Below are 26271 nucleotides of genomic sequence, written 5' to 3' on the forward strand. Positions count from 1 at the left end.
CTATTAGTGTTGTCAAAATGGACTAAAAAAGGGGTCAACCAGGGCGAAATTTGTAAAAAGCAGTATATATATATATATTTTTTTTCATATATTTTGCTGTTCATACAATAATATAAAAAATTATTCCATAAAAAAAAGAAAATATATACATATATTTATATAAACAGACTGGGGCTCAAAGAAGATATGGATGACCAGAGTCACCACAATCTTTTTATAGAGCCCTATGTGAGCATTAAAAAGTGCAAAGAAAATAAAGTTATTATAATAAAATAAAAACTCCGTTAAAATCTTTAAAAAAATAACAAAACTACCTAAAAAACTTGACCAAATTTATCTTTTCCAAATTTCATTGTGTTTAATGTGAGTTAAGCTGTTTAAATACTTTCTTTTAATGTCTGGGAAACTTTCTTTGAATGTCTGGGAATACTTTCTTTGAATGTCTTGGAAAACCTCGGGGCCGGAGCGCCACTGATGGCCCAAACCCTGCGGCCGGAGGAGCCGCTGGTGGCCCAAACCTGGCCAAAACTACCGCTCAGGCCTACATAGTGCCTGTGCCAAGTTTGGTATTGATTGGTCCAGAGGTGTTGACGCCTATAGCTAACATCAAACATACAAACATTGCCTTTTATATATATAGAGATTCATATCAATAAAATGTAAGTTTGCATAAAATGTTTTAAATCGCAGCAATACATAAATGAATTTTATTTATTTTTTAAGTATAGGAGATCTGGTACCAAGTTTACCAAGTACTGTTAACTTAATGTTAGGCATTTCTTTTTTTTAATTTAATGCCCAATAAATGACAATATTTGATGCCCAATAAATGAGAATATATAAAATAGAATGTCAAAATTAAAACTTTTTGTTCAAAAACATTGAGCATTAACCATTTACTGACATAATGCGCTTAAGATTTTAGAAATAAGTCTTTTCGATTATTTAAAATTACGAAAATATGGATGACGAGATTTGTATTATCTGTAAAGAAACGACCAATGCTACACTTGTCACTGCGGGAGAAAAAAGGAGCAAAAGCTTTTAGTTTTCAAATTTTAGAACTGATTCACAACAAATAAATTTTTTGAACGGAAAAACAAGCACCAAATTTGCAGAAAAGATTATAGAAACAAGGCTTTCAACCACAGAAAATCCTCAGCTCACAAATAAGTTGTAAATAAAATTCGATTAATTTACTAATATATACTATAAATAGAAACGTAGAGAGGAAGAAGACAAAAGGAAAAATAAACTTTTTGAATAACTACTCGGCAATAACAATAACAATATATTTTTTAGGAGAGTTTTTCTTGGAGAAAGAACTGTTTCATTTGTTGCTAGACAAACTAATGTGGATCCTAAGCATCTAGATTGCGCCAAATCATCCATATAGAAACAATATGCGTAAAGAAAATCTTCTTAAAATTTGGGAAAAGAGAAAAGATGATTGGTCATCAAGTATTAAACACCGTTTGAATGGATCATCTATTTTATCTGTTTCATAATCTGTTTGCAGTGAGGATACTAAAATGTCGCAAAAAATTTGATAAACATTGCATATATTTTGAAGATGCAATGGCCCCTTTGATAGCATAAATTATCACAAAAACTTAACTTCACTTTTTCGTCTTTTTATGAAATAACTCCACTTCTACGTCTTTTTTGATAGAAGACGAACTAAAGCAATCCTCGGTTCGGTCGGTCGAGCAATTACAAAAGCTGTAAGGCTAAGATCATGTATACTGTTATATATATATATATATATATATATATATATATATATATATATATATATATATATATATATATATATATATTATACATATATATATATATATATATATATATATATATATATATACATATATATATATATATATACATATATATATATATATATATATATGCTGTTTGGATTAGGAGTTGAAGCAGATCATATATTTGGCTCTAAATGGTCAATAAATCAGCTATTCGAACTAGGATTTTCCATTAGTTCATTCGAGGTAAATCAAAATTATTCAGTTGTTAGAAGTGAAGATAAAGCTATTGAAACATCACTAAAAAGATCCTTTACTCAATGGTTAGCTGACAAATTGTGTGCCTTATTAATTACAACAACTAAAACACAAAATTAATTTTGTTAATATATAAGTAATAATATATTAACAAAAAAAAACAACAACTTATTATTATGTATTATATAATAGTTTAACTTTAACAGTGAAACCAATCAATCAATTAATCTTATAGTTAGATTTTTTAAGTTAAAAAAAACCCAACCTTATGGTTTAAAGATCATAGTCAACTTTATCACTAAAAGATCATACTTAAAGATCTGCAAAATTTTGAGTTTTTTCCTCATTCTATATACTGAAATCTATTATCTATTTAAATGTTAGACTAATTGAAAATTTTTTTGTCCTAAAAATAGGCGAAGGAAATATCAATTTTTGTTCTAAAAATAGGCGAAAGAAATATGCAACAATTAGTAGTTCATTTTTTCTATTCTTTTCCCCAGAGTCCAGTTTTGAATATAATTGAGCATATTTGGGATTACCTGGACAGAAAGAAGATCGAACATGCTCCTCGAAATACTAAAGAATGTTTTGAAGTACTCCTAAGAAAATGGCACACCATACCTTAGGATTTTATAACTAATTTGTATGAATCTATTCCCCGGCGAATATTGGCTGGAATTGAGGCAAAAAAGGACATAGTAAATATTAAGAGTTTTTTTTGAAGTTTGACATTAAAAAGTTTGTAATTGCTCCATATTTTGTGTGAAATACATGTGTTTTAATAAGTATATAATTTAGAACTACAAACTTAAATATTAAAAAAGAATTCTCCGGGATTTTTTGAAAAAATGTAAGTGGTCTAAAATTTATTCACAGTACTGTATATATAAAATAAATAAAAGAAAAAAGAAAAAAGAAATAAAGATAAAATAAAAAATGGCGCACGCATACAACAACTGCCAAATATAATATCTACAAAAAGTAAACCATTAAACTAAATATTTTTGACCAATAATTAATCTCTTTGCAGCAATGCGACACATTAATTATGCTAAGAGCGGACGTTTATAACTTCAAAAAATCCAATCCTTACAATTTGATCATCTCTCACTATATATGCAGTATTGCAAGAATGGGTATTATTGTATTAGAAGAAGTTATCGTTATTGGGCAGGTTTATGGCTAGATTTAGTCATTGGGCAAAGTATGATAAGCAATTATAAGCAGAGGATGGCTAACACATGGTAGAGGTATGGCCACAAGTTCTAAAGATCTTTAGGTCAACATAATGGATGAATGTGCATCACTTCATGACAAAGGTCACTAATTAACATCAAATAACAAGTTTGTAACAGTCTGCAATATTTAACCTCGTGCAAACTCGAGTTTGTACGCGGTTTGACAATCTCTTGTTCTCCATATCTCCTAAAACTTGATTTTTTTCCTAAATCAGTGGTTTTACTTACCCATTTTTGAAGTTCAAATATTAAGTGGAAACAATGAATAAAAAATCATTACATTGATAAGAAAATATAGGTATATGAAAATAGTCACATCACCCCTTTCACCAATAGAAAACTCTATGAGATATCATTCTCTACGAATGCATTTGCAGGTTTTGCAAAGAGATATCTTGGTCCCAGTAATGACATATAAAGTAAAGGAAAAAAAAAGAATTTATAATAATTTTTTGGTACCGTAAATCGGGGGTATTTAGAAACAATGAGAGTGTTTGGAAATAATTATTTTTTTGCTAAAACTGCTTGCTATATAAATAATCTTAAGATTAAGTGGTTTATGGTTATGTGGTTATGTTTGCAATTTTTTTACTAAACTACTTTTCTGTTGTTAAAATAAAAGGGTAATAGAAGTTACATTCGTCCTCGGATAGAAGTTACATTCGTCCTCGGATAGAAGTTACATTTATCCTCGGGTAGAATCGGGTTACATTCATCCTCGGATTAAAACTTGAGAGTAAAATAACCATAATTTTTATTTTGAAAAAATTACTTGACTAACTTTATTTCTGAGCTATAAATAAAGAAACAGTAATATTTTAAAGATTATTTAATAAAAGTATATAACAATCCAACAATTTAAATTTGACATTGTATTTAAAGTATAACAAAATATCTCATAAAATATTTTGAGATTTATTCAGAGGGGCTATTTGGAAAACTTATTGGGGTTATTTGGAAATTCCATCTCAATAGTCTCTTTTATTTGTGGACATAAAAACTTGTATTTTTGTGCTATATATATATATATATATATATATATATATATATATATATATATATATATATATATATATATATATATATATATATATACATATATATATATATATATAATATGTATATATATATATATATATATATATATATATATATATACATACATATATATATATATATATATATATATATATATATATATATATATATATATATATATATATATATATATATATATATAGTATATATGTATATAATATATTTATATTATGTATATACTATATTTGATTTAGCATAAAATAAATGGTCAGAGAATCAAAAGAGGCTATAGATGTGTCAGGAATGGCAAAGTCTACAAAACATACAAAACTTATAATAAAGACAATATGTAGACGGGTGTTTAGTTAGTGTAAAACAAAAAAATAACTCTTTGGGATGCTTCAAAGAAATTCTAAATTAAACTCTGAGTAGAAACTATAGAATGAAAAATGGCCATAAAACATCAGGTCGATCTAAGATGTTTAGTGTTGAGAAGGAGAATTACAACTTAAAAAAAACAGTGAGTGGAGATTTCTATTTGATTTATTAGATTTGAGAATTATGGCTAAAAGATATTTGAATAAAATTGAAATGAAAGTATAACCTTCCACGAAAAGAGTAGGCGACAAGTTTTTCAATATGTAGCAAACATGTTTTGTCAAATAGATACGCAACCAATATTACCACAGAGCAAAAACATCATATCATATAACTGATAACTTCTTCAATAATCTTGAAAAAAATACAACATGACTGTATTTTTTACCTAGCTGCATCATCAACTATGATAAGACAAACTTAAGCAATGATCCTAAAGCCAAAAAATGCTTTTTAAAGGAGGCACTAAGTATCCAGAATTTAGGAAAATTATAGTGGAAAAAGAATAAGATTTATTTTGCAAAAAATAAGGACACAGTGGTTTTATAAAAAAAGGTATGACAGCTTATCTAATTAAAATTGGTGACTGTTTTTTTTATTTTTTAGACTAAAGCTTTATTTGTAACATTTTTGTAGTTTTTTAAATATACATTATTTTTACTAGGATTTTTGTTTTTGGACTTTTTATTATATTAGCTGGAATTATATGAATATAATATGAAAAAATTTTGTAAAAAACTTCATAATGAATTTATAGTAATTATAAATTCATAGTATGAATTCAAGTAATTATAAAAATTCATTGCATTATAACAAAGTAATCTTGCAATAACACTTGTCCTTGTAAACGTAATGGTATTAAGTGCATTATTACTTGCATACAATGTCATGGAATAGATTGTCACAACTCTATGTCTTTGTTTAATAACAACGATGAGAGAGACAACGTTAACGAAGAAGAATATATTTGTCAAGTTATTTAATTTGTTTGAATAAAATCATTTTACGTTTGTATTTTTGTGTGTTATACTCAATAAAATAAGCAAGTTTTATATTTTTTTACTTTTACACGAATATTTTAGTATTTTTTTTATTGCTTTTTATATATTTTGATGACATATTAACATATGAAATGGTTTTATAAAAATAAAAATGTTAAAAAAATGATCTCACAGGAAGTGATCGCGAATAAAAATGACACAATCTCACAGGAAGTGATCGTGAATAAAAATGACACAATCTCACAGGAAGTGATCGTGAATAAAAATAGTTTAAGTAATTTTCCTCAAGAAGTTATATGGTGGACTTTATTCTGCTAAATACAGTTCTAACTATGTCAAAAATGTCAAATGCCAAGAATGCAGTTCTAACTATGTCAAAAATTGACTTTAAAATTTTTTTTCCCAGTTGAGTCTCAGGTTAACTACACTATAAATTTTATGCTACAGGTAGCTATTAGCATTTAGAGATTTATTTGTTAGAATTTTTACTTTTTAAACTTTCTTTTGCATTTTTTTCAAGTTCGCAATTTGAGCATTTCTGGAAATTATAAAACACGATAACTTTACACTGGATATAGTCTTCAAATTTTTAGGATATGTTCACAACCCATATGCACTTTATTGAATCATCAGATTTTTTATGAACTACTCTATATACTGATTTATAAACCTAAATGCTTTACAACATTCCACAAAGCAATAGAAAATTAAAGAGCTCATCAAAAAAAATCAATAACTTTTGAAATATTCTGATTTAACTAAATTCTGAAATTTTAATGAAATATCTAAGAGTTCTGTGAAATGTCCGAAAGTTTAAGTTGAGTACTGTAAAATGTCCTTAAGTTTAATTAAAAACAGATAAAGAAAAATTGACACGTAACAAAATATGATCAATTTTGCTCATTTTAAAACACTTTTTCTAAATATTATAAGTTCTTTGTTAAAAATATATTTTTTATATATTTTTAACAAAGTTCGGTTTAAGTACTCATTCCTCGTTTTTTTCTTGAATTCGACTATCTATAAAACAAATTTACTAATATAATGATACAAAGAAAACATAAGAATTTCCAATACTGACATAAAAAAATAAATAATTAGTTTAAAAAATGTCTAGATTTGATTTATAAAATAAAACAACATGCAATTAGATTTTTTTCGTTTTAATTTTTCAAAAGTACATCAAATTATAACTAATTTTAACTACATAGTTTATAAACTAGTTAAAACATTTTCCGTCAATTTATCCTTTGTTTATTTTTTCAAATATTTATTTAAAGTGGATTAAATTTCACCAAGTGCAGCTATTACGACACCTAACACATCGGCAACAGTCTTTTGTGTAAGAGCTCTTACGTTATCAACACTGCGGTTTCCATAAACAACTCTACCTATTTTAAAAACATGTTTGAGAGGTGAGCATCTAAAACTTGCAATACTTAAATTAGGATCTTTCAATATTGGGGTTCATTATGTTTTGTATCATAATGTTTGTAATGCAGTGTTTTTCTGCAACTAATGCAGATTTAATTACATCTCAATATAAAAATAAGTATGTTTTAACATCAATAAATTTTTTGGATACAAAGCATATAGGGGAAAGTCGGGTAGCCCCGGATGACAGGCAACTCCGTACATTTGATGTACAGCTTGAACTAAAGAAGCTATGTGGTTTAAAATACTAAAAAAACATTATTTGAATGAAAAAATGGATTATGCAAAACATCTATCATATTAAACCGAAGCGATCACCTTGGAGTGCAAGATATTGTTTCCCACCACCAGAATACCGATGTATCATCATATTTGATTCACATATTAATATACCTAACTTTTATGTAAAATAATAACTTCTTATTGATTAAAGATTTTTAATTACAATATAATATAATAATAATAAAAAAATGATTTATATTTTAGTTCACTAGTTTTAAAACTAGTATTTGTGAATGAGGTATGATTGGGTGGTATCGGACATATTTTTAGAGGGTGATTCCAGACAACTTAATCCATTTACATTTTAAAAATAAGCAACTTTTTTATGTAAATAATAATACATTTAATATAATACACAAACCCATAGTAGTTAATCATTTAATTCCAGTAAAAAGACCTAAGATTTGAAAAAAGTGTTTATTTTCATTAGTAAAAAGCTAATGTTTATATTTTTAAATGATGACATTTTCATTCCCATTCCTTAAATACTAGAGGCAATTTTTAAAGTCAATTTTTTTAAAAATGCGTTGAGAACAGTCTAAGGCTAACTATTTGTATATTATAATTGTGTCACACGGGTAAAAAAGAAATAAAACCAAGGTTAAACTATGTGTCCGAGGCTACCCTGCAATTTGAAACATGCCTTTTTTCTAACATTTTTTCTTTGATGTTTTGTATATTATTAAGGTACATAATAATTATTTTTTTGTTTCTAATTCGATAGATGTTTATACTTTTAAAAAAGTCTTTTGACACTTTGCTGTTAGTACATGTATACAATCAATTTTTTCTTAAATATCCGGGCTTTCCCCTAATAAAATGCACTGGCATTATTATGCTGCAATGAACGTAAGAAGAGTTGTGGTTGGAATCGAAGCCAGTGTAAAATGTGTTTTTTTGTACTTGAGCTTGAAATGTAATACAAACTTGATGTTGCGTAGCTGACTAAATGGTTTTTAGAACGCTTTTTTGGCATGTAGTCGTTATTAAAATTTAAAAAACAACAAAATTTGGAAAAAATAATCATAATCAAAGAAAAGGTTGTACGAATATGTAAATAAAAGTTTTGAAGAAAAGTTACTTCAAAGTTAAAATTCAGGAGCTTATATAGCGCGTTGCGTAGAATTCAGGAGATAAACATTCTCTTTTATTTTTACATTTCTTGTCAATTTTTTTTTTTTTTGAATAAAAAAAAACTGCAATTTGCGTGTCATTGAAAAAAAAGAAGAGCTAAATGCTTTATTTAGTTAAATTTTTAAAATAAGCTGAGAATGTTACGTATTTGATCCGAAGAACTCTAAATTTGTAAAAGTCTGCTTTTTATATAATAAACACTGACGACATGACTACGTAAACGGGAAATAAAACAGAATTTCTATTAACAAAAATTGAAATCTTATATAAACTTTGAAATTTTTTTGTTTTGATACCAAATAAGAGTTTACAAAAAACTAGTAATTTTTAATTCCTTCTAATTTATCATTCTCCAGAATATTAAAAAAACTTTCTAGATATTTTGCAATAACTGAAATAGCAGAAGCTTCAAAGTTTTTTGTGTTCAACTTTTTATATTGTTTTGATGTTGATGTTTAAAAATTTAATCAAAAAATTCAACACTTTTTTCGCCATCTAAAGCTTTGCTAACATCTTCAGTTTCAAAGTTAAAAACTGAATCAGTTTTCTATTTTTCTGAAGATGATTTTTTATCGATATACCAAACGTTGATTTTTTAACATTTTAATAAACAAAAAGAAACGAAATTTAGATTAAAAAAATTACTGCCTGTAAAAAGAGGACACCCTCAAATTTCAATTTGGAAAAAGGATAACAAATTTACTTCTATAAATAGAATCAATATAAATACACAAACATTCCAAATAAAAAAGAAAAAAAATGAAAAACTGTAGAACGAACCAAAAAGCAGCGACACAAGACATGCTTCAAAAGCACTGCTAAAAACTGTATTAAATTTTAAACCCTCATTGATCGCAAAACAAAAATTAAATCACAAATAAATCAAACTCAAAAACAAAACGAAAATTTTAAAAAATTAATCTATTTTTACAGAGCTGTAAATGTTTCTTATAAAGATGTACGTCGCAAAAAAGCCGACAGTTCCTGTGATTATCCAGAAGGAGAAAGCAATGACAATAGAGTATCCAAAATACATCAAACCAGAGAAAAAACTTACTATATCAAGCTGTTAAAAAAATTATAAACATAAATTAGTATAACCAGAGAATAAATACTAGTTGAAAAACTAAATACAAATATCAAATATTGTTTACACTACCTTAGTCAAAAAGTAGTAGACAAAATAGCAAAAAACGTAGAGAGCACAAGATCCAGACATTAAAAAAGATCGCCACCACCAATTGTAATTCTAATTAAGAAAATAAATTAATAGCATACTCATTAGTCTTATTGCAAGAATTTTGTTTAAAGAAGTTGGGGCTGACAGATTGTTACTTATGGGATAGGGTTGAAGCCCACCTACTACTATTAGACACATTTAGATTTTGCATTAAAAAAAGTAACAAATAACGTTAACATTATCTTACCTCTTCGCAGAGCTGAAAGTATATCATAACAACAGCAATCTCTGAGCAACAAAAGCATACAATGACAAACACCAAAAACAAAAACCCAAAAAGATAGTAGAATTGATTATCCCATAAAGCCTAAAAATTGAATTTAAACTTGCAGTTTGTTTAACCAGCAAACCTTAACAAAAACTAAAATTAAAAAAGACTAACTGATAGTATAAAAAACAACTCAATAAATACTGCTCCAAATGGTAGAATACCAGCAACAATCATTCTGTAAAATATTAAAATGGAACTTAATAATATGAACAGAGGGTTTTCTATTGATTTTAATAATTTCAAACGGTATAACTGAAATTATTACCCAACAAAAGGATGCATATACCACATTTGATCTGGAATTTGACGTGGTATTTGATTAGTTCGTACAGGTTGAGAAAAAGGCTGATTTTTAGAAAACAAAATTTAAATAACACTTTGAAATTATTTTGACATAAAGGTAACACAGATTTAAAGAAACTCACTGCTTTTCGGTATCCAAAAAAATAACCAAGGAATACCAAAGGAATCGAAATACCAAACCATAAACAAATCAAAGCCAACATTGTTGTAAACGGAACCTATAATTTTTTGAAACTATAGCAAAATAATACTAACAATAAAAATACAAACAAGCATTAAACGACTTATAGAATTTACAGCTGCTGAAGAATTCTTTGCCCAAAGAAACAAGTTGAAAAAAAACGATATTGCGCAAACAAAGCCAGGATAAAGCAAGCCAGTCTAAAAAAAATTACAACATTAAATGTACTGTGAGAACCAAACCTTATTTAAAATATAGAAATGAATATATATATATATATATATATATATATATATATATATATATATATAAATACACTTTAAAATAAGTAAAAAAAAGTGATAAATAAATATAATTTTTAATGATAATTAAGGGGGCAGAATCGGGTGGGGCTTGGGGAGGGGTACCCATCCCTGAATGAGGTGTTTGGGAGGCGTTATCCCACTGAAATTTTTTTAGACGTAATTAACCCTGCTAAATGCAGATTTGCAATCCTTTAGCCACAAACTCCTCCATGAGTGCTGTAATGTCAACCTTGTCTAGGTAATCTTTGTTAATGTGCATTAAAGCGAGCTGAGTGAGGCGACTCTGTGACATTGTTGACTGCAACCAAGTATTAAGCCATCTCAATGCACTGAAGGACCTTTCAGAACCAGCTACGGGTATTAGAACAGATAAACACAACATAACTACCTGTTCCACCATGTCAAATAACCTGCGGGTACTTGGTTCAAGGTCTTTTAAAACTACTACTAGCTGGTGTAAATCTTTAGACAGTGACTTGTCCTTAAACAACTGTAGAAGAAGTTGTAACTACAACTGCAACATAGGAACATCGACATTATTTGGCAAACTTTGCAGTGGCATGCTGGCTAGTATGGCTGCATTACTTGTGGATGTGCATGAATCTATCAAAATAGCTTCTGTGCAATTTTATGCAATCCTTCTTGGTTAAAACAACGCTGCAGTTCTGCAAATGAGTGGTCAATGGCTTCGAAGAGAATTTCTTCCAGATAACATCTGTAGTTAATTGTTCTACATTACGGCTTTGAGCTCCATGCAAGAAACGAGCAGAAACATTAACTGTGGAACTAAGCTGTGCCTTAGGCAGCTCGAGATTCATTGTGGTAACTTTCTTGATGGCCTTCCTGTGTAATTCTAAAGCAAATTCATCACTACGCAAGTCTTGAAGTTGAGCCAGAAGGAGTTGAACACATTTTTCAGCGGCTGATGCACTCAGTGGGCAAATGGGCTCTGTAAAGCTTTGGCAACCAATTCAAATTTGGAAAACAGAGCATCGCATAATAGGACTCCATAAAAGGTTTGTGCCTTAGAAACTTGCCTGGCTAAGCCTGAGATTTTAGTCCTTGCATCAACACGTACTGACCTGTCACTTGCTAGCTGAGCAATGTTTCATAAACTTCTCCATAAGTTGTCATAATTCTACTAATGGCTTTTGCCCTAATGCACCATTGAGTTGGACATAAGCTGACCAAGTTCAGAACAACATCATCTGAACCAAACAGAGATTCATGCAATGCCTTTCCCTTTAAAGACTCTCTTATGATTGTTCCACAAATTGAATTGTGTCAATAACCATTTTTACTTCAAAGCAGACCTCTTGTAAAACAAGATCCAACAAATGATTTGCGCAGTGAACATACACTGCCTGTGGGAAAGTTACTCCGAGAAGAGCTCCTACTCCAGATAAGTGTCCGCTCATGTTACTGGCTCCATCAAATGCATAGCCAACTAGTTTATGGGTATTGTGCAGTGGGTAAACACATCAATTATGGCATTAAACAATGTTTCAGCAGTGCTGTTCTGGCATTGTAGAAACCCATAAAGCATTCCTGTACTTTTAAATTAGGGCCTACATACCGTATGCTGACTGAAAATTGTTCAACCCGCCACATCTGTAGTTCCATCAGCTGTAAGGCCAAGATATGAGCACTGTGATATAATAGTGACAATGCTTCATTGAACTGAATGTGCAAACATTTGAACAATTTCATTTTGTATTGTGTCTGAAATCCATGTGTCGCGTTTGTTTAACCACTCTTTCACAGAGGGTACATCTTGTACCCGTTCTAGTACAAGCTGAAATAGATTTCCATCATGATGTTCTCCTCCTCTCAATGCAAGACCCTGTCATCCTAAATATTTAATGCTTGAAAATATTACTTTCACAACAGTTCGAGCGATGGCCTGAGATGATGACACTTGTTCACTCAAAATAGCAGATATAGGAGTCTGTTTGGAATACAGTATTTTCTCTGTGGCTTCTTTGTGGGCGGATGACTTTTCATGAATTGAAAATTTTTCAGTTCCTTTTTTCCAGTTTGAAAAGCCAGAATCAACAAAAACATTAGCTTGTCAATTGCTTAAAGTTACTAGTTTTTTATTTACAGCTTCCAAGCAATTGAAACACCAAACAGAATCTGTCCCAGGAACATAGTGTAACCATGGCCATTTCGCAAACCAAATACTCTTACAGGACCTTTCATACTGATCTGATGCAAATTTCTTAGTTGGGAATTTGTACGCTGAAAGGTTGAAAGGGATAAAGGACCAAGGCAGTACCTGTTACTGCCGGTACAGCAGGTTTGCTTGACTCAAACTTGGCAGAGAAAGTGGATGTGGTAGACACAGATGGCTGTGTTGATGGATCAGAATCATACTGTGAGGATGTAGAGGTTTCACAAGCGCAACCATCAGCTTCAGTTTGGCCCGTGTCTGACCTAAAGGATTTAGATATGGATATTACATACATTTCACCTTTTAGTATTTGTTAAAAAAAAATATTTTCAGTAGTCATGCGATTATGGCATGCTGCCGTAAAATGATCACACTACGTATGCTAGCTAACCTAGGCAACTATTTAGTACAATTGTCTGTTCCATGATTTAAATTTAACATATTAAATGCTTACTAACCTCACTCTTGAAAAGAAGACGTCTATAGTCTTTAAATGAGGCTTCTTTTCTTTGGACATTGATTGATTTGTTAAAGAATTGTGTGATTAAACATTAAAACAAATTTTCCTTTTTTAAATTTTATTTCATTTTCATGGAGTCTGTACTCTATACTCTGTACAATGAAATTTTTTTACTAATAGAATTCTATTGAAAAATTCTTAATTTAGTTCTCTTTTTTGTCATGGATAATGACTTTGAAACAATAGACTTTCAAAAGTTGCATTTTGACGTTTTCGAAACTGAAAATATTTTTTTTGTGACTGATTTATATGAGGGCGATATTTTCTTTTATAACAGAAAAGTATTTGACTCTACATATTTTGTTATTAAAACTTTTAAAGCTGAACTCCTAACTAACATAGGAAAGTTCACGGTAATACACATCAACATCAGGAACTTAAATACAAATATCGATAAGCTAAAATACTTTCTTATTGAATGCAAAATTTTTTTTTCTTTGGAGTGCATAAAATTATCGCTGTTTTGAATCGGGGACAGTGACAATTTGGATGGGGGGCAGAAGATATCCTCTGCCCTCGGTCCAGAAATGTTAGGTGGGAAGTTGCCCATCCTGCACCCTATGTTAGCGCCTATGTCTATTTCTTTACTTTAATGTTTTCTGAATAAATGGTAGAAAAATAATTCATTTAAACATTGCTATTAGAGCAAAAGAGAAAAGAAAAAAAAAATTACAATTAATATTTCGCATGCTTAGAGCTCATTAAAACTCATTTGAAATAAAATTTGACCCTGAAAAAAAGAATACAAAAAAACGAAATAGAACTAGAAATGTAATTTGGTTCAACCCCCCATATAGCAAAAATGTTTCTACTAACATAGGAAAAGTGTTTTTAAAATTGGTCGATAAGCATTTCCCGCGATGTAATAAATTACATAAAATTTTTAATCGAAATACAATTAAAGTTAGCTACAGTTGCACAAAAAATATAGAAAGAATTATATAAGTTTCTACTTTTAAAAAGAAAACCATCTTTTTAATGTCCTAGATGCGCAGAATAACTTTATTGATTGTGTAAACACTTAACATAAGTATCTCTAACATGATGGCAATTGTGTTTTTTTTTTTTTGCCTCTGCAGCAGAACTTACTGGAGTAGCAGGACGGGCTTATTAATTTTTTTCGTTATTAAGTTTTAGACCATAATTTTTTTTCTTCTGACCATCCGCAGCTTATTAGGCCTAATTATTTGAGCACATTAAGAACATAACTATCTTGACATATGCGCAACAAATTTCTACTGGTGTTTTGATGTTTTTAGAAACTTTAAGTTTTTTTTTTAAAAGTCACTCTCTTTCGTTCATTACAGTGTATAATATCTTTACATATGTTATCTATATAATATCTGTAAAACTTTAAAAGTGTTTTACTTTGTATTTTAGAAAAAAAGGTTATTGTGGTAAGATTTGAATTATGGCGCTTTGCTTCAGAAATTCTGCAAGCTATCCACTCGACCACACAGGGGCATTGTCTTAAACTAAGATGTTGCCACAATGCAATTTTTAAGTGAAAGTAAAACTGTAAAACTTGATATATGTTTTAACATTACATATTTTGAGGTTTACAAGTGAGATATTTGCATGCATTTTTGTTCACATTTTCTTATAAAAAAAAGTACTGCTAGTACTGCTTTTTCTAAATTGTTAGTTGCTTAACATTCATTTTCATTTTTACTTCTTATTTTTTAGATTATTTAAATAAATAAAATTATGAAATTTCCAATTTTCAATAAATTGATCTAAAATATTTAGTTTTGATTTATTTGGCTGATTGTTATTGATAACATATACTTAGCAATTCATAAAAAAAACAATTCTGCAGTACCTATAATTATGATAATTCTTTTCATCAAGAAAGAAAGAAAAAGAAAAAAAAAGGAAATTTTTCATTTTTCAGCAATTATAACTGTTGAAACAAGAAATCTGCGTTGCTTGATCTAGTTTGACTAATCAAAGACCAGGGTTAATAAATAAAAAAAAACAGAACAACTTATGTAAAATGGTGGCTCAAGATAAAGCCTCAAACTCATAACTTTATAACAACCAGAAAGTAGATGAATTTAATCAACTTGTAGAAAAGATTTGAGGGAAGCATAAATCCGACCAAAAAGTTTTTGAAAAGAGATTTAGCAGAGAGCTAGCATTAAAGATATTCTTAGCTCTACTAGAAAAGTATACTTTGTTGTACAAACTTCCCAAATCTGACCTGATTGCATTGCTATATAGAGGAAAAAAGTCTTGTAGCTTATGTTAATGCAATTAGTAACTGACTTCCACAACATTTTTTAGTTGAAGGGAAAAAAAATAAATCTTTATTGTCCTTTTAAATTAAAAAGGCATCAGAAAGAAGCTCATGAAGCGTTTCTGATGGTGGTTGGATAAAGCAGATAATTACATTTCTGTTTTGCAAAATCATTTTATCTAAAAACTGGTTCTGAAATAACTCAAATATTAATTTTAAAGTGCTAACTACTTCTACCTGGGGATTGAACCTGGGGATTTATCCCATGCAAAAAACCTTAAAAAAACCATGTCAAAATTTAATTAATAATTTTCTTAAGAAAAAAAGATCCAAAAGTTTTGATCAACAAAACAGACAGAAAATCCAATTTATTTTGCCTTGAGGCCAGTCAATTCATCCAATACAAACCCCACCAAAAACTGTTACGTGAAATTTAAAGCAGATGCTTCTAAACAGAACCCAACCTCACTAGCAGATCTAAGAAAAGCCATAATGAATACATGGTGTTTTAAGATAACACCAGAGTATTGTGAGCCTTTTGTTGCCTCAATGGTGAAAAGAATAGATGGTGTTCTAAAATTTTGAGGAGCCAATACAAGTTAGAAAAACATGCTTTTAACTGTGCCTTCTTTAAATTTTTAAAAACATTTTCTAGTAATAAATATAATCTTTTTGGCCATAACTGTGACATATACTGATCATAACTGTGTATGATCCTGATATGTGTATGACACTGATTATAACTGTGTATGATCTAAATATAGTTCTGTAGTTCTATAGTAGCTGAGCTAATAAAAAAAAGAAGCACTTGAGTAACATTTAAAAAAAATAAATTCACACCACCAAGGCTCAAGAACCACTACAGTGGATGAGGTTACTCTTTTTTTTTCTTTTTTATTTCCTTAAATTTTTTTTTTTATTTGCAACTCTTTCAACCACAAAACCAACAAAACCATCTCTCTTCAAAACACAAAACCATCGCTGCTGCACTGAAAAACAGGTTGATTCACTTCCAAAGGCATAGGATGGATTTGAACACGGAACCTCATGATTGTAAGCCATGTGTTCTTTAAATAATCTACTACAGAATCACACTTGATCTATGTTATATCCATGCATAAATATCTTATATTTAAGCATGTTGATAGAAATTTATTTAAACATTAAGTACAACCAGATATTTGTTTACAAGAGACTTTTGATTAAAAAAGTTAATAACTGATATAATTAAATCATGCTCTTAATAATAATAAAAAAAAGTAGCTGTTGTGACTTCGGGACCTTAAAAAGGTAAAATAAAAAAAAAGTAAAACAGGGTAAAATGAAATAAAGAATATAATAAAGCATGAGATCGAAAAAAATGATAAAGGAAAATCTTTTCAAAAATATTTAAAACAATTATTTTTTACAAATTTCTTTAATTTTTAGTTAAAGTTAAGAAATTAAAAAGTATAAAAATACTTTTAGTTTCAAAGTTTTTCTTTTCTAAAAAGTAAACATACATTACTGGTGATGGCGCCGATTAATTTCTGCACAACTTTCATTGTCATTTTCTTGCTTATCGTTGACCATGCCTTCAGCAATTCTTGTACTAAATAAATAGTCTTGCCTGTTTTACGCAAATATTATTTCCCAATTCCCCAATATTTTTAATTATAAATTTCTGATGTCAAAGTTGATGACATCACATAAACTTTACTCTTTTTACCACAACTATGAATTGCTTGCTATAAGAACAATTTTTTGCCATAGCTGTCTACAAGTTTGTATTTATACTTGTTGCTTACACTGCCACAAACAATTAAAGTATAATATTTGTCACCAAGAAAATGACTAAAGTCACATATAAAAAGTTTCCTCATTCATCAAAATGCAGTTATTTGATATTGTCAAAACTTGGGTGTAGAGTTTTTGTGCTTGTGTTTTGGCAGCGGAACTTTGTTTGTCAAAATGATCTGAGTATTTATTTGGTCGGAAAGAGTTGTAATTGTAGTATTTTTCACTTTCCTTATCAAAAAATCAGAAACTTTGTACTTTTTAGTTTTTTCTCTGTTAGACCTGGATTTCTTTCAAAAGAACAACAAATTTTATTTACAACTGATTTATTGTGAAATATATTTTTCTTCTTGATCTCTCAGCTTATTTGGTGAATAAAGTCTCCTTATATCGTCTTATAACATTTCCAAAAGTAGATATAGGAATTCTAGTAGCTTTTGAGACTCATTTGTAGTTCCATGATTTTCTTCATAAATGTGCAAGTTTTTTTTGGATTTTCAAATTGCTTTGATGACATTAATAAATTATAATTTGAATTTCTTTTTTTTTAAGTTTTTTGACAACTACTTGATTACTATTATTACTACTTTTTAATGTATTAGTAATTTATTTTGAAAGTTTCTGTTTCTCATTTTTTTCGATCTCACGCCTTAGTTATAAAATGTTTATTCATTTACTCTAAATTAAACTTTTAGCTAATATTTTTTGATTATGTGCTAGAGAATCTTTTTTAGAATAAGAGGATAAAAACTTTTATGAAAATTTTTTTTTTTTTTGATAAATTGGTAAATTTTTGGCTGTGAAATTATAATTTTTTTACTATATTTGAAATATTAAAAAAAAAAAAAGATTCTCAAAAACAAGCTTTTGTGCATGAAAGAAGAAATAAAAAATTTCTATGATTTCAGGTGAAAACCATGAACCTGTCCATAAAACCATGAACCTGTCCATAAAACCATGAACCTGTCCATAAAAACATGAACCTATCCATAAAGGCGTGGGCCGCTCATCATAACTCATTTCTCTATCATGACTGCAAAACATATAATACAATTTTTATGAATATTAATAAACATTAAAAGTTTCACAACTTTGATCATATACATGTTACTACCATATTAATTAGAAATATATATCTATCCTGACAGTCGTGAAAACCGTACAAATGCTTCCAAAACCTTACAAAGGAAATCTTTAATATTCAAAATTGTTAAAATCAATTTTCAGGAATTTTTCCGAAATAAATAACTGTACCTATGTGTTGATGTAACTTTAGATTTAGAATTTATGTGCAGTGGGATAGGTTCACGGATTTCACCTGTAATTATAGAAAATTTTTATTTTATTCTTTGAAGTGCAAAAACGTGTTTTTAAAAGTTTTTTTTTTTAAATATTACTTTTAATTTCTTCTTTTTAGTACACTTTCTATACATAAATAAAAGCGTGTCTTTTTTACGAAAATTTTTTAAAAGTATTTCATTTATAGTCTCAAAAATTTTTGAACCGATTCAATGATCATCAGGAGTGATGGTTTTTTCTTCTTGCTAACATTTTTTGTGAGTATAGAATAGCCGTTATTGGAAAGATCTTTTGTGCAGTTGACATTATTGAAATGGATAATGGTTTCCTTTCCTACTAACTAATATTGTATTATTTTATCCACAAATGCATTCTTATCATGCATGTCCACTGAGTTTTCTTACTTGTGCTGTATGTGGTAAGAATAATAGTTCAATTGAGTTTAACAGGTATTTGTAGTTTTGATTTTCAACATTCACTTGAAATTTGAATTTGTATTTTGTGTAATTGTATATTAATTTAACACTTTTAGCATCTGAAAATGATTAAAGGTTGTATTGTTATCTGAACAAAGCATGTTTGGAAAACATCAGAATGATTGGAATAGAAGTGATCAATACAAGCAATTGTGTCAAAATAGTGAATGTTCAAAATGCAAGATTAGGCTTTACAAACATGCATACTAACAGTGCATGTAAATATGCAAACGAATATGTAATAGGCACCAAGTTTTATTGCACCAAAAAGTGTGATACTAATGAGAACTCAGCATATTATCCAGAACCTCTCAATGATTGAACATTATCACAAGAATCATTAAAAAAGTTTTGTTTAATTTGTTTTTTAATTGTTAGTATTGGTTTTTTAATTAGGCAATATTTTAATCACACATTGAAAGGACTTTATTCTTCCCAAATATGAGATCAAATGAAATTTTTTTTTTTCAATTAAACAAAGTTTTTTTAGAAACTAAAAAATTTTAGGTTTTATTTGTATGCATTAAAATACAGCTTAAAATTCTCTCTACAACAACAACAAAAACATAAATTAAAATCTTTTTCTTGTAAAAAAAAAAAAAAATTAAAAAAAAATAAAACTGTTTTATCTTTTCTCATTTATCTCTAATATGGTTTTCTCATCTGATTTTTAAATTTCATTCATTTTTCAATTATTTTTTGACTACTATAACACTAATATTCAAAAACTACAAAAATATATGCAAAGTGTTCAATAAAATAACTAAAATAAATAAAACAAGTGTTTAAAAATTTTTTTGATTTAATTCTGATTTAGTAATTTTTGGAATGTTACTTTGGTAATTTTTAAGTTGACAACACTTTTTATAAAGGTAATTAAAAAATGAAAGTTAAGTTGTTTGCATGATACTGTATACACACAATATCAAGTAAAGAAACATACAATATCATGTAAAGAAACACGTATTAAGAATTTAGCGCTACACGTAGCAAACTCCAATTAATGCTCATAGTTTATATAAAAGTCAAATAAAACATTTTTACATTTCTAAACCAAGTGAACAAAACTGCTGAAATTTCATTAATTTTAGATTTTAGTTTTAATTAATCTATTTTTAGTAAATTACAGGCTTTGTTATGAGTCTTTGTTACACTACATGCGACAGTCAAATACATTCAAAGAAACCACTTTAACTTTTTAAATATTCTTTAATAAAATAGTTTTATTTAAAAGTGTACACACACATCAATTGTGTTAAATGTGTAAAACATAACGCTTTATAATAAGACATGTATTTAAATATAATCAGATATGTAAACTGGTAGTATAAACTTAATTTTCTGTAGACACCTTTTTTTTAAATTATTTTTAATTTCAATTATAATAAGAATATACTCAAGCTTTTTGTATTAAATTGTATTAAATAAAAATTAAAAAAAAAAAAATTAGGTTATAAGAAATCTAAACACAAAAATAAAAAATTACTAATAATGCTGCTCTTTTCCATTGATTTCCTTTAAGAGATTTATATAACCTTCCAGAATAATAACCTGCAATAACGCTAAAACAAGCAGAATTAAAAATCAAAATTGCATTTTATTAAAGTGTAGTCTAAAACAAACACACTACAAATATTATTTGCAACAATTACAAATTTTACATCAATCTAATTGATATATAATATAGTTCAGTTAAGGTTAACATTTGTAAAAGAAATGTTTCAAAAACCTGCGCAACATTTAATTTTTAAGAGTATTAACTTTATTATTCAGTTATTTGATGTTTACAGGAAAACATGTATTTTATTTAATTATATGTAGATAGATTACAGAAACTTATTTAAGTTATTTTACACACATTTACTATAAATCTTATTTTTAATGGAACGTAAAAAAAATTTTTTTTTAAATCATCTTGCGAATGATTATTTTTCATTAAAAAAAAAATACATAATAAAGTTCAATAAAAACCCATTATCTTACCCTATAAAAAACCAAAATCTTACCCCATAAAAACATAGAGGAAAATAATAGCACTCATAAGACTTCCTTGACTTGCAGGAGATAAAACTCCCAACATGGCAAATACTAATAAAATTTAAACAAGATTCAATTTCTTTTTTACTATTTAATTTTACACAACTTTTTTTCAAAATTTATTATTTTGTGATTCTAAAAATCTATTGATAATCATTTAAAAACCTACCTATTGTTACAAGAATCATACAAAATAACTGGACCCCAGAGCCAATCAATGCACAAAGGAGCATACTATATCTTGGAGGGCGAAATACATCTCCATGAACAAGTTTCCATCCTGTTTCTTCTAATGTTTCTTCCTATTGATAAAAAAATTAACAAAAGATAATTAGTGGGGATTATACAACATTAAATAATATAATGCAAATATATTGCACTTTAAGTTGAATAATGCGATTTTTTTGTAATAACAGCTGCAATACATTTGCACTATACAACTTTTAACCCAATACATTAAGAGCATAATAACAATATCATGGTTGGGGTCAAATACATTTAATCAAATACAATTACAAATGTATTAATTCTAAATTCAAAATATAATTTCAAATACAAATTAAAATTTCAAATACAAATTAAAATTCTAAATATATATAAATGGTATTTTCAAAATGCAAATGCAAATATTTGTATTTTAGGATAAGAAAAAAAACATGTTTTTAATTTTCATTAACTTAACGTTGACTTAATTTATTACTTAAATCTTAACTAATTTTTGTTCATTTTATTAAATAATAGATTTCTTTTTAATTATAAGGTAAAATTTGAAGAAAATAGTTCATATCTCAAAAACATTTCTAATTAAATAGCAAAAAACTCCCTGTTAATCATACTACACTTTTTTGTATTTCACTAGAAATAATAAAAAAATTATTTAAAAAGGGAAAGCAGATTAGTATTGAAAAAAAATTGCTCAAAAAAAGGATTAATATCAAAATTTTTTTGATTGAAAAGTTTTTCAGGGATTAATATCAAAAATTAATTTTAAGGAAGTAATTCAAAATAATAAAAATACAAAATTTATTTAGAAGGAATAATGTCAAAAATGCCTATACGAAATAATACCGAAATTTGGATTTAGGAATAGTATTAAAAAACTTTATTTGAAGAAAATTTTTTGCTTTTCTTATTTGTACATGAAATTTTGCAATGATAGTTATTGAAAATAAATATTGATTTTCATTATATATTAATTCTAATCTAGAATCAAATATAATAATATATTAATTCTAATTTAGAACCAAAAATGTTATTTTTAATTGAATTACTTTCTTTTTAAATTCGATACTATTCTGTTTTTGATTATTTTAAAAAGAGAATAGTATCAAAATAGTATTTTATTCCTTTTCATTAATTTTGCGCTTAATCATAATTAGCATTTTTGATATTATAATATATTAGAATATATAATATTATAATATTATAGAATATATTCTTTTTTGACAAATATCGTTTTTTGACAAATATCACTTAAAAACAAATTTTTTAATTATTTTAGAGTTAAAAATGAAAAAAATTGTTACAAAATAGAAAAGAAAGCAACAAATCTATTGACTTTTCCAAAGTAAATGTCAGTCACCTAGTGCATGGATCTGAAAATATATTTTAATCAAATACAAATATTTAAATACTTTTTTTAATTAAACACAATACAAATACGACAATATAGCCTATTATTACTAAATACAAATACGTATTTGACCCCAACCCTGTAAAATATATTTGGAATATAATTATGATATCATGTAAGTATACTTTAGAGTTTTTAAAAACTACAATATACTTGAAATATGTTTAGCAATACACTTTATGTTTATTTTATAATAAAATTCACTTGTGTAAAATAAAAAAATGACTAATGAATGAAAACTTCTTAATCCCTAAATTCCTTTCTTCTTTTAAATTTGATACTCCTTTTTAATAAATCTCATCTAAACTTTTAAACTTATAAGAGCCAAGGGGGCCAGTACAGGCAAAGAGACTATTCATTTCTTTGCCTTATGATAATTTTCCACTACGTGCAATAGGTTAAAAAAAGTTAATTTTACTTCTTGTCAAAAAATTATACATGACTTTTTTTATATGGCAAAGAGAAAAAATACAACATAAAAAGACATTTTTGAGTCAGCAAGAAAACAATAAAGAGAAAGTTAAAAGGGGATCTCTTTTTAATGATTTAAAACTTTATTGTCATGAGAATTTTTCAAATATTTTAAAATGTTAACTTTAAAAAACTTAAAAATTGCAGCTCTTCATTAATCAAAAACCGTAACAAAAATATGCAAACATATTTGTGCACAAGAAAGACTTCGTATCGGGGGCACTGGAGATAAACACACTACAAGCTAATTATCAAAGCTAATTATCAAATGTCATTAATCACTCTTAACAGTTATTAAAACTTTTGCTGCTATTTTGGAACACCTTGTTACAAGATATTAGTCATCAAATTGGAAAAAATTTTGCTCCTAAATGTAAAACTAGACTTTCCTTATTGTATTGGAGCCATAGACAGAGAGCATGCTCATGTTATATTAAGCTTAATCAGGAACAAGTTATTTTACTGTAAAAAGACACATAGTGTAGTATTGATAGTTGCCTCTGATAATAAATACTATTTACTCATCATCATATCAATATTTATTTTAACAGACAAAATAATGGAAGCTTTACAACTTTACTGCCCTTATAAGAAAGAACACAGTATCTGTAAAAAATATCTCTTGCTTCATTTTTTAACTAATTAAACCAAAAAACATAAAACAAAATTTTTTTATCTATTATAATACTAATACTAATTAATAAATACCTGAAAACTTTAAAAGTTCGTATGGTTTTGTCTGGTTCACATACGAACATTAAGTATATTGCAAATTGTGCAAGAATATTTTGCAGATACTGTATTTTTTCTTATTGACTATTATAGTCAATGTAATAGTGATAGAGAGCAGTATGTTAAAATTTACTGAACATTTCAAAATAGATAATAATTGAAACAAAATTTCGACCTATGTTTTCGTTGCAGATAATGCATTTGGGACACACAAAGCCCTATGGTTTTAAAAATCTTTTAACTGATATTGTAATTGTAATTATAGTTAACTATAACTGTAAAAGTTATTAGGAATGCATTTGATATTGCATCAAAAGCAATTTCAGTAAAGTTTTCTTTATTGCAAATGTAATTGGTTTATTTTAAAGCAATAATAATCAATATAAAAAAAAATCAAAAAAAAGTTAAACATTTGAGTAGAAACATCATTATCCAAAAAAAGTTAAACTTTTATAGTAGAAACATTATCTAAAAATTATAGTTGATTCATTTGCGCATGTTGAACAACATTCTAAAATTTATAACTTTTCAATTTTCAGCTACTTGTGTAGTTTTTTAAATTTTGATACTTTCAGTTTTTTAAATTACTACTTTAACTATTTTAAAATTTGAATTTGTTGATAAATGACAATTATTTTTAGACTTGATTCTTTTAAAAAGTTGGTCTCTTTAGAGTTTAAAAAAATATATATTTATAGTCCATAATTGAGTAAAATTGTTTAAATCAAACTAGAATAAATACCAGATTTTAAAAGTTTTAACAATATTTATTTCCATCCATTTTATCTCTCCAAATTTATACTATATATTTCCTGAGGACCTTGCCAAATATGTTAAATTTCATATATTATATTATTTATAATAATATAATATAATATATTTAATATTTATAATATATTAACAGAGTGTTACCCAGGAATAAAATTTATACCGCGTTTCCATCAGATTGGGAATTTAGGCTGATGTCGGCTCGGCTGGCGAGTAAAAAAAAAAAAGCTCCATCATTTCAAAAGTTTCTTAGATTAATTACAATAACCTTGTATGGCTGTAAATACAGAATTCTTTCTTATTCCTTTACTTTTTTTTATTATAAGTATAAAATTTAAATTTGTACAACAGAACTTTTAGATTAGTTAAATTGCAACAAACAAAAATTGTAAAAACACAGTTGGAATACAAATAAATCACCGTGAATATTTCGTGAAAAAAATTACAAACAATAAATATTTACCAATAGTCTGTAGTCTCAAATAAAAAAATCAAAATATGAGATTTACGTTGTAAACTATCAATTTACAACATAATTCTCATATTTGGATTTTTACGTTTTAACTCGTCGACAAAGTACTCTAACAAATCGTCGTCAAAACACTCCTTCAGACCTTCTATTGCAATCATCATCAAGCTTTCTAATGCGCTTTGGCTTAGCTGATTTCGAAGACAGTTTTTAACTATTTTTAATTTTGAAAAAAATCTTTCAACGCAAGCTACACTCAAAGGAAATATAAGGAGTAACTTAGTCAAAAACATACAATTAGCATAAACACTTATCAAAACAGGGTCATTATTAATCACTTTCCATAACTCTTGAGGCGTAAAATTGTTTCTTGACTTAATTAAATTTTTTACTATCTCTTGATCTTTTTCTTTCGATATACGTATATCGAAACTGCTTTCCCATTCTCGGTGTTTATTAAATAACATAATTTTGAAACTTTCAAACTCGGTTTTTGTCTCAGTTTCTGAGATATCTGGAACTTGAACGTGTAATGCTCCAAATTTGTTACTGCTTTTTGGTTTGCCATAGTGAGCTATAAGTTGCTCTAAGCTTTCTTCACCATAACTAGAAAGTTGGCTGAGTGTTTTAGGCAATCGTCTTGGGTCAAATATCGAACGCGATTGCCGAAATTCCATTTGCGCGAAAGTGTTTTTTAGTTCACTTTTAAAACTATTTACAAAAGATCTAAAAATGTTTAACTCAAACTCACTTAGGTCAAAGTTTTTATTTTTTTTTAATCGGCTTGTGGCTGGTAACAAAAAAATTATTTCATCAGTCACTGATTTCATTTCAATAAAAATTTTTTCCGTA

The 26271-nt window shown here is 27.5% G+C and overlaps 1 protein-coding gene across 1 annotated transcript in view; it reads right to left on the minus strand.

Annotated features, from left to right (window-relative positions):
- Positions 1 to 9152: 9152 nt before the first annotated feature.
- Positions 9153 to 26271, minus strand: part of LOC100214813 (transmembrane 9 superfamily member 4) — an 80808-nt gene continuing 63689 nt past the window's right edge. Inside the window, exons 13-22 of the mRNA XM_065813731.1 lie at positions 21516 to 21648; positions 21316 to 21397; positions 20796 to 20871; positions 10638 to 10721; positions 10463 to 10558; positions 10303 to 10382; positions 10149 to 10212; positions 9954 to 10073; positions 9686 to 9775; positions 9153 to 9592 (exon numbers count right to left, since the gene is read on the minus strand). Coding sequence (XP_065669803.1) covers positions 9443 to 9592; positions 9686 to 9775; positions 9954 to 10073; positions 10149 to 10212; positions 10303 to 10382; positions 10463 to 10558; positions 10638 to 10721; positions 20796 to 20871; positions 21316 to 21397; positions 21516 to 21648 — 975 coding nt within the window. The 3' untranslated portion in view covers positions 9153 to 9442. The remainder of the gene's footprint in view (positions 9593 to 9685; positions 9776 to 9953; positions 10074 to 10148; positions 10213 to 10302; positions 10383 to 10462; positions 10559 to 10637; positions 10722 to 20795; positions 20872 to 21315; positions 21398 to 21515; positions 21649 to 26271) is intronic.

This window comes from Hydra vulgaris, chromosome 12, assembly GCF_038396675.1.
Source record: "Hydra vulgaris chromosome 12, alternate assembly HydraT2T_AEP".
Lineage (NCBI taxonomy): Eukaryota > Metazoa > Cnidaria > Hydrozoa > Anthoathecata > Hydridae > Hydra > Hydra vulgaris.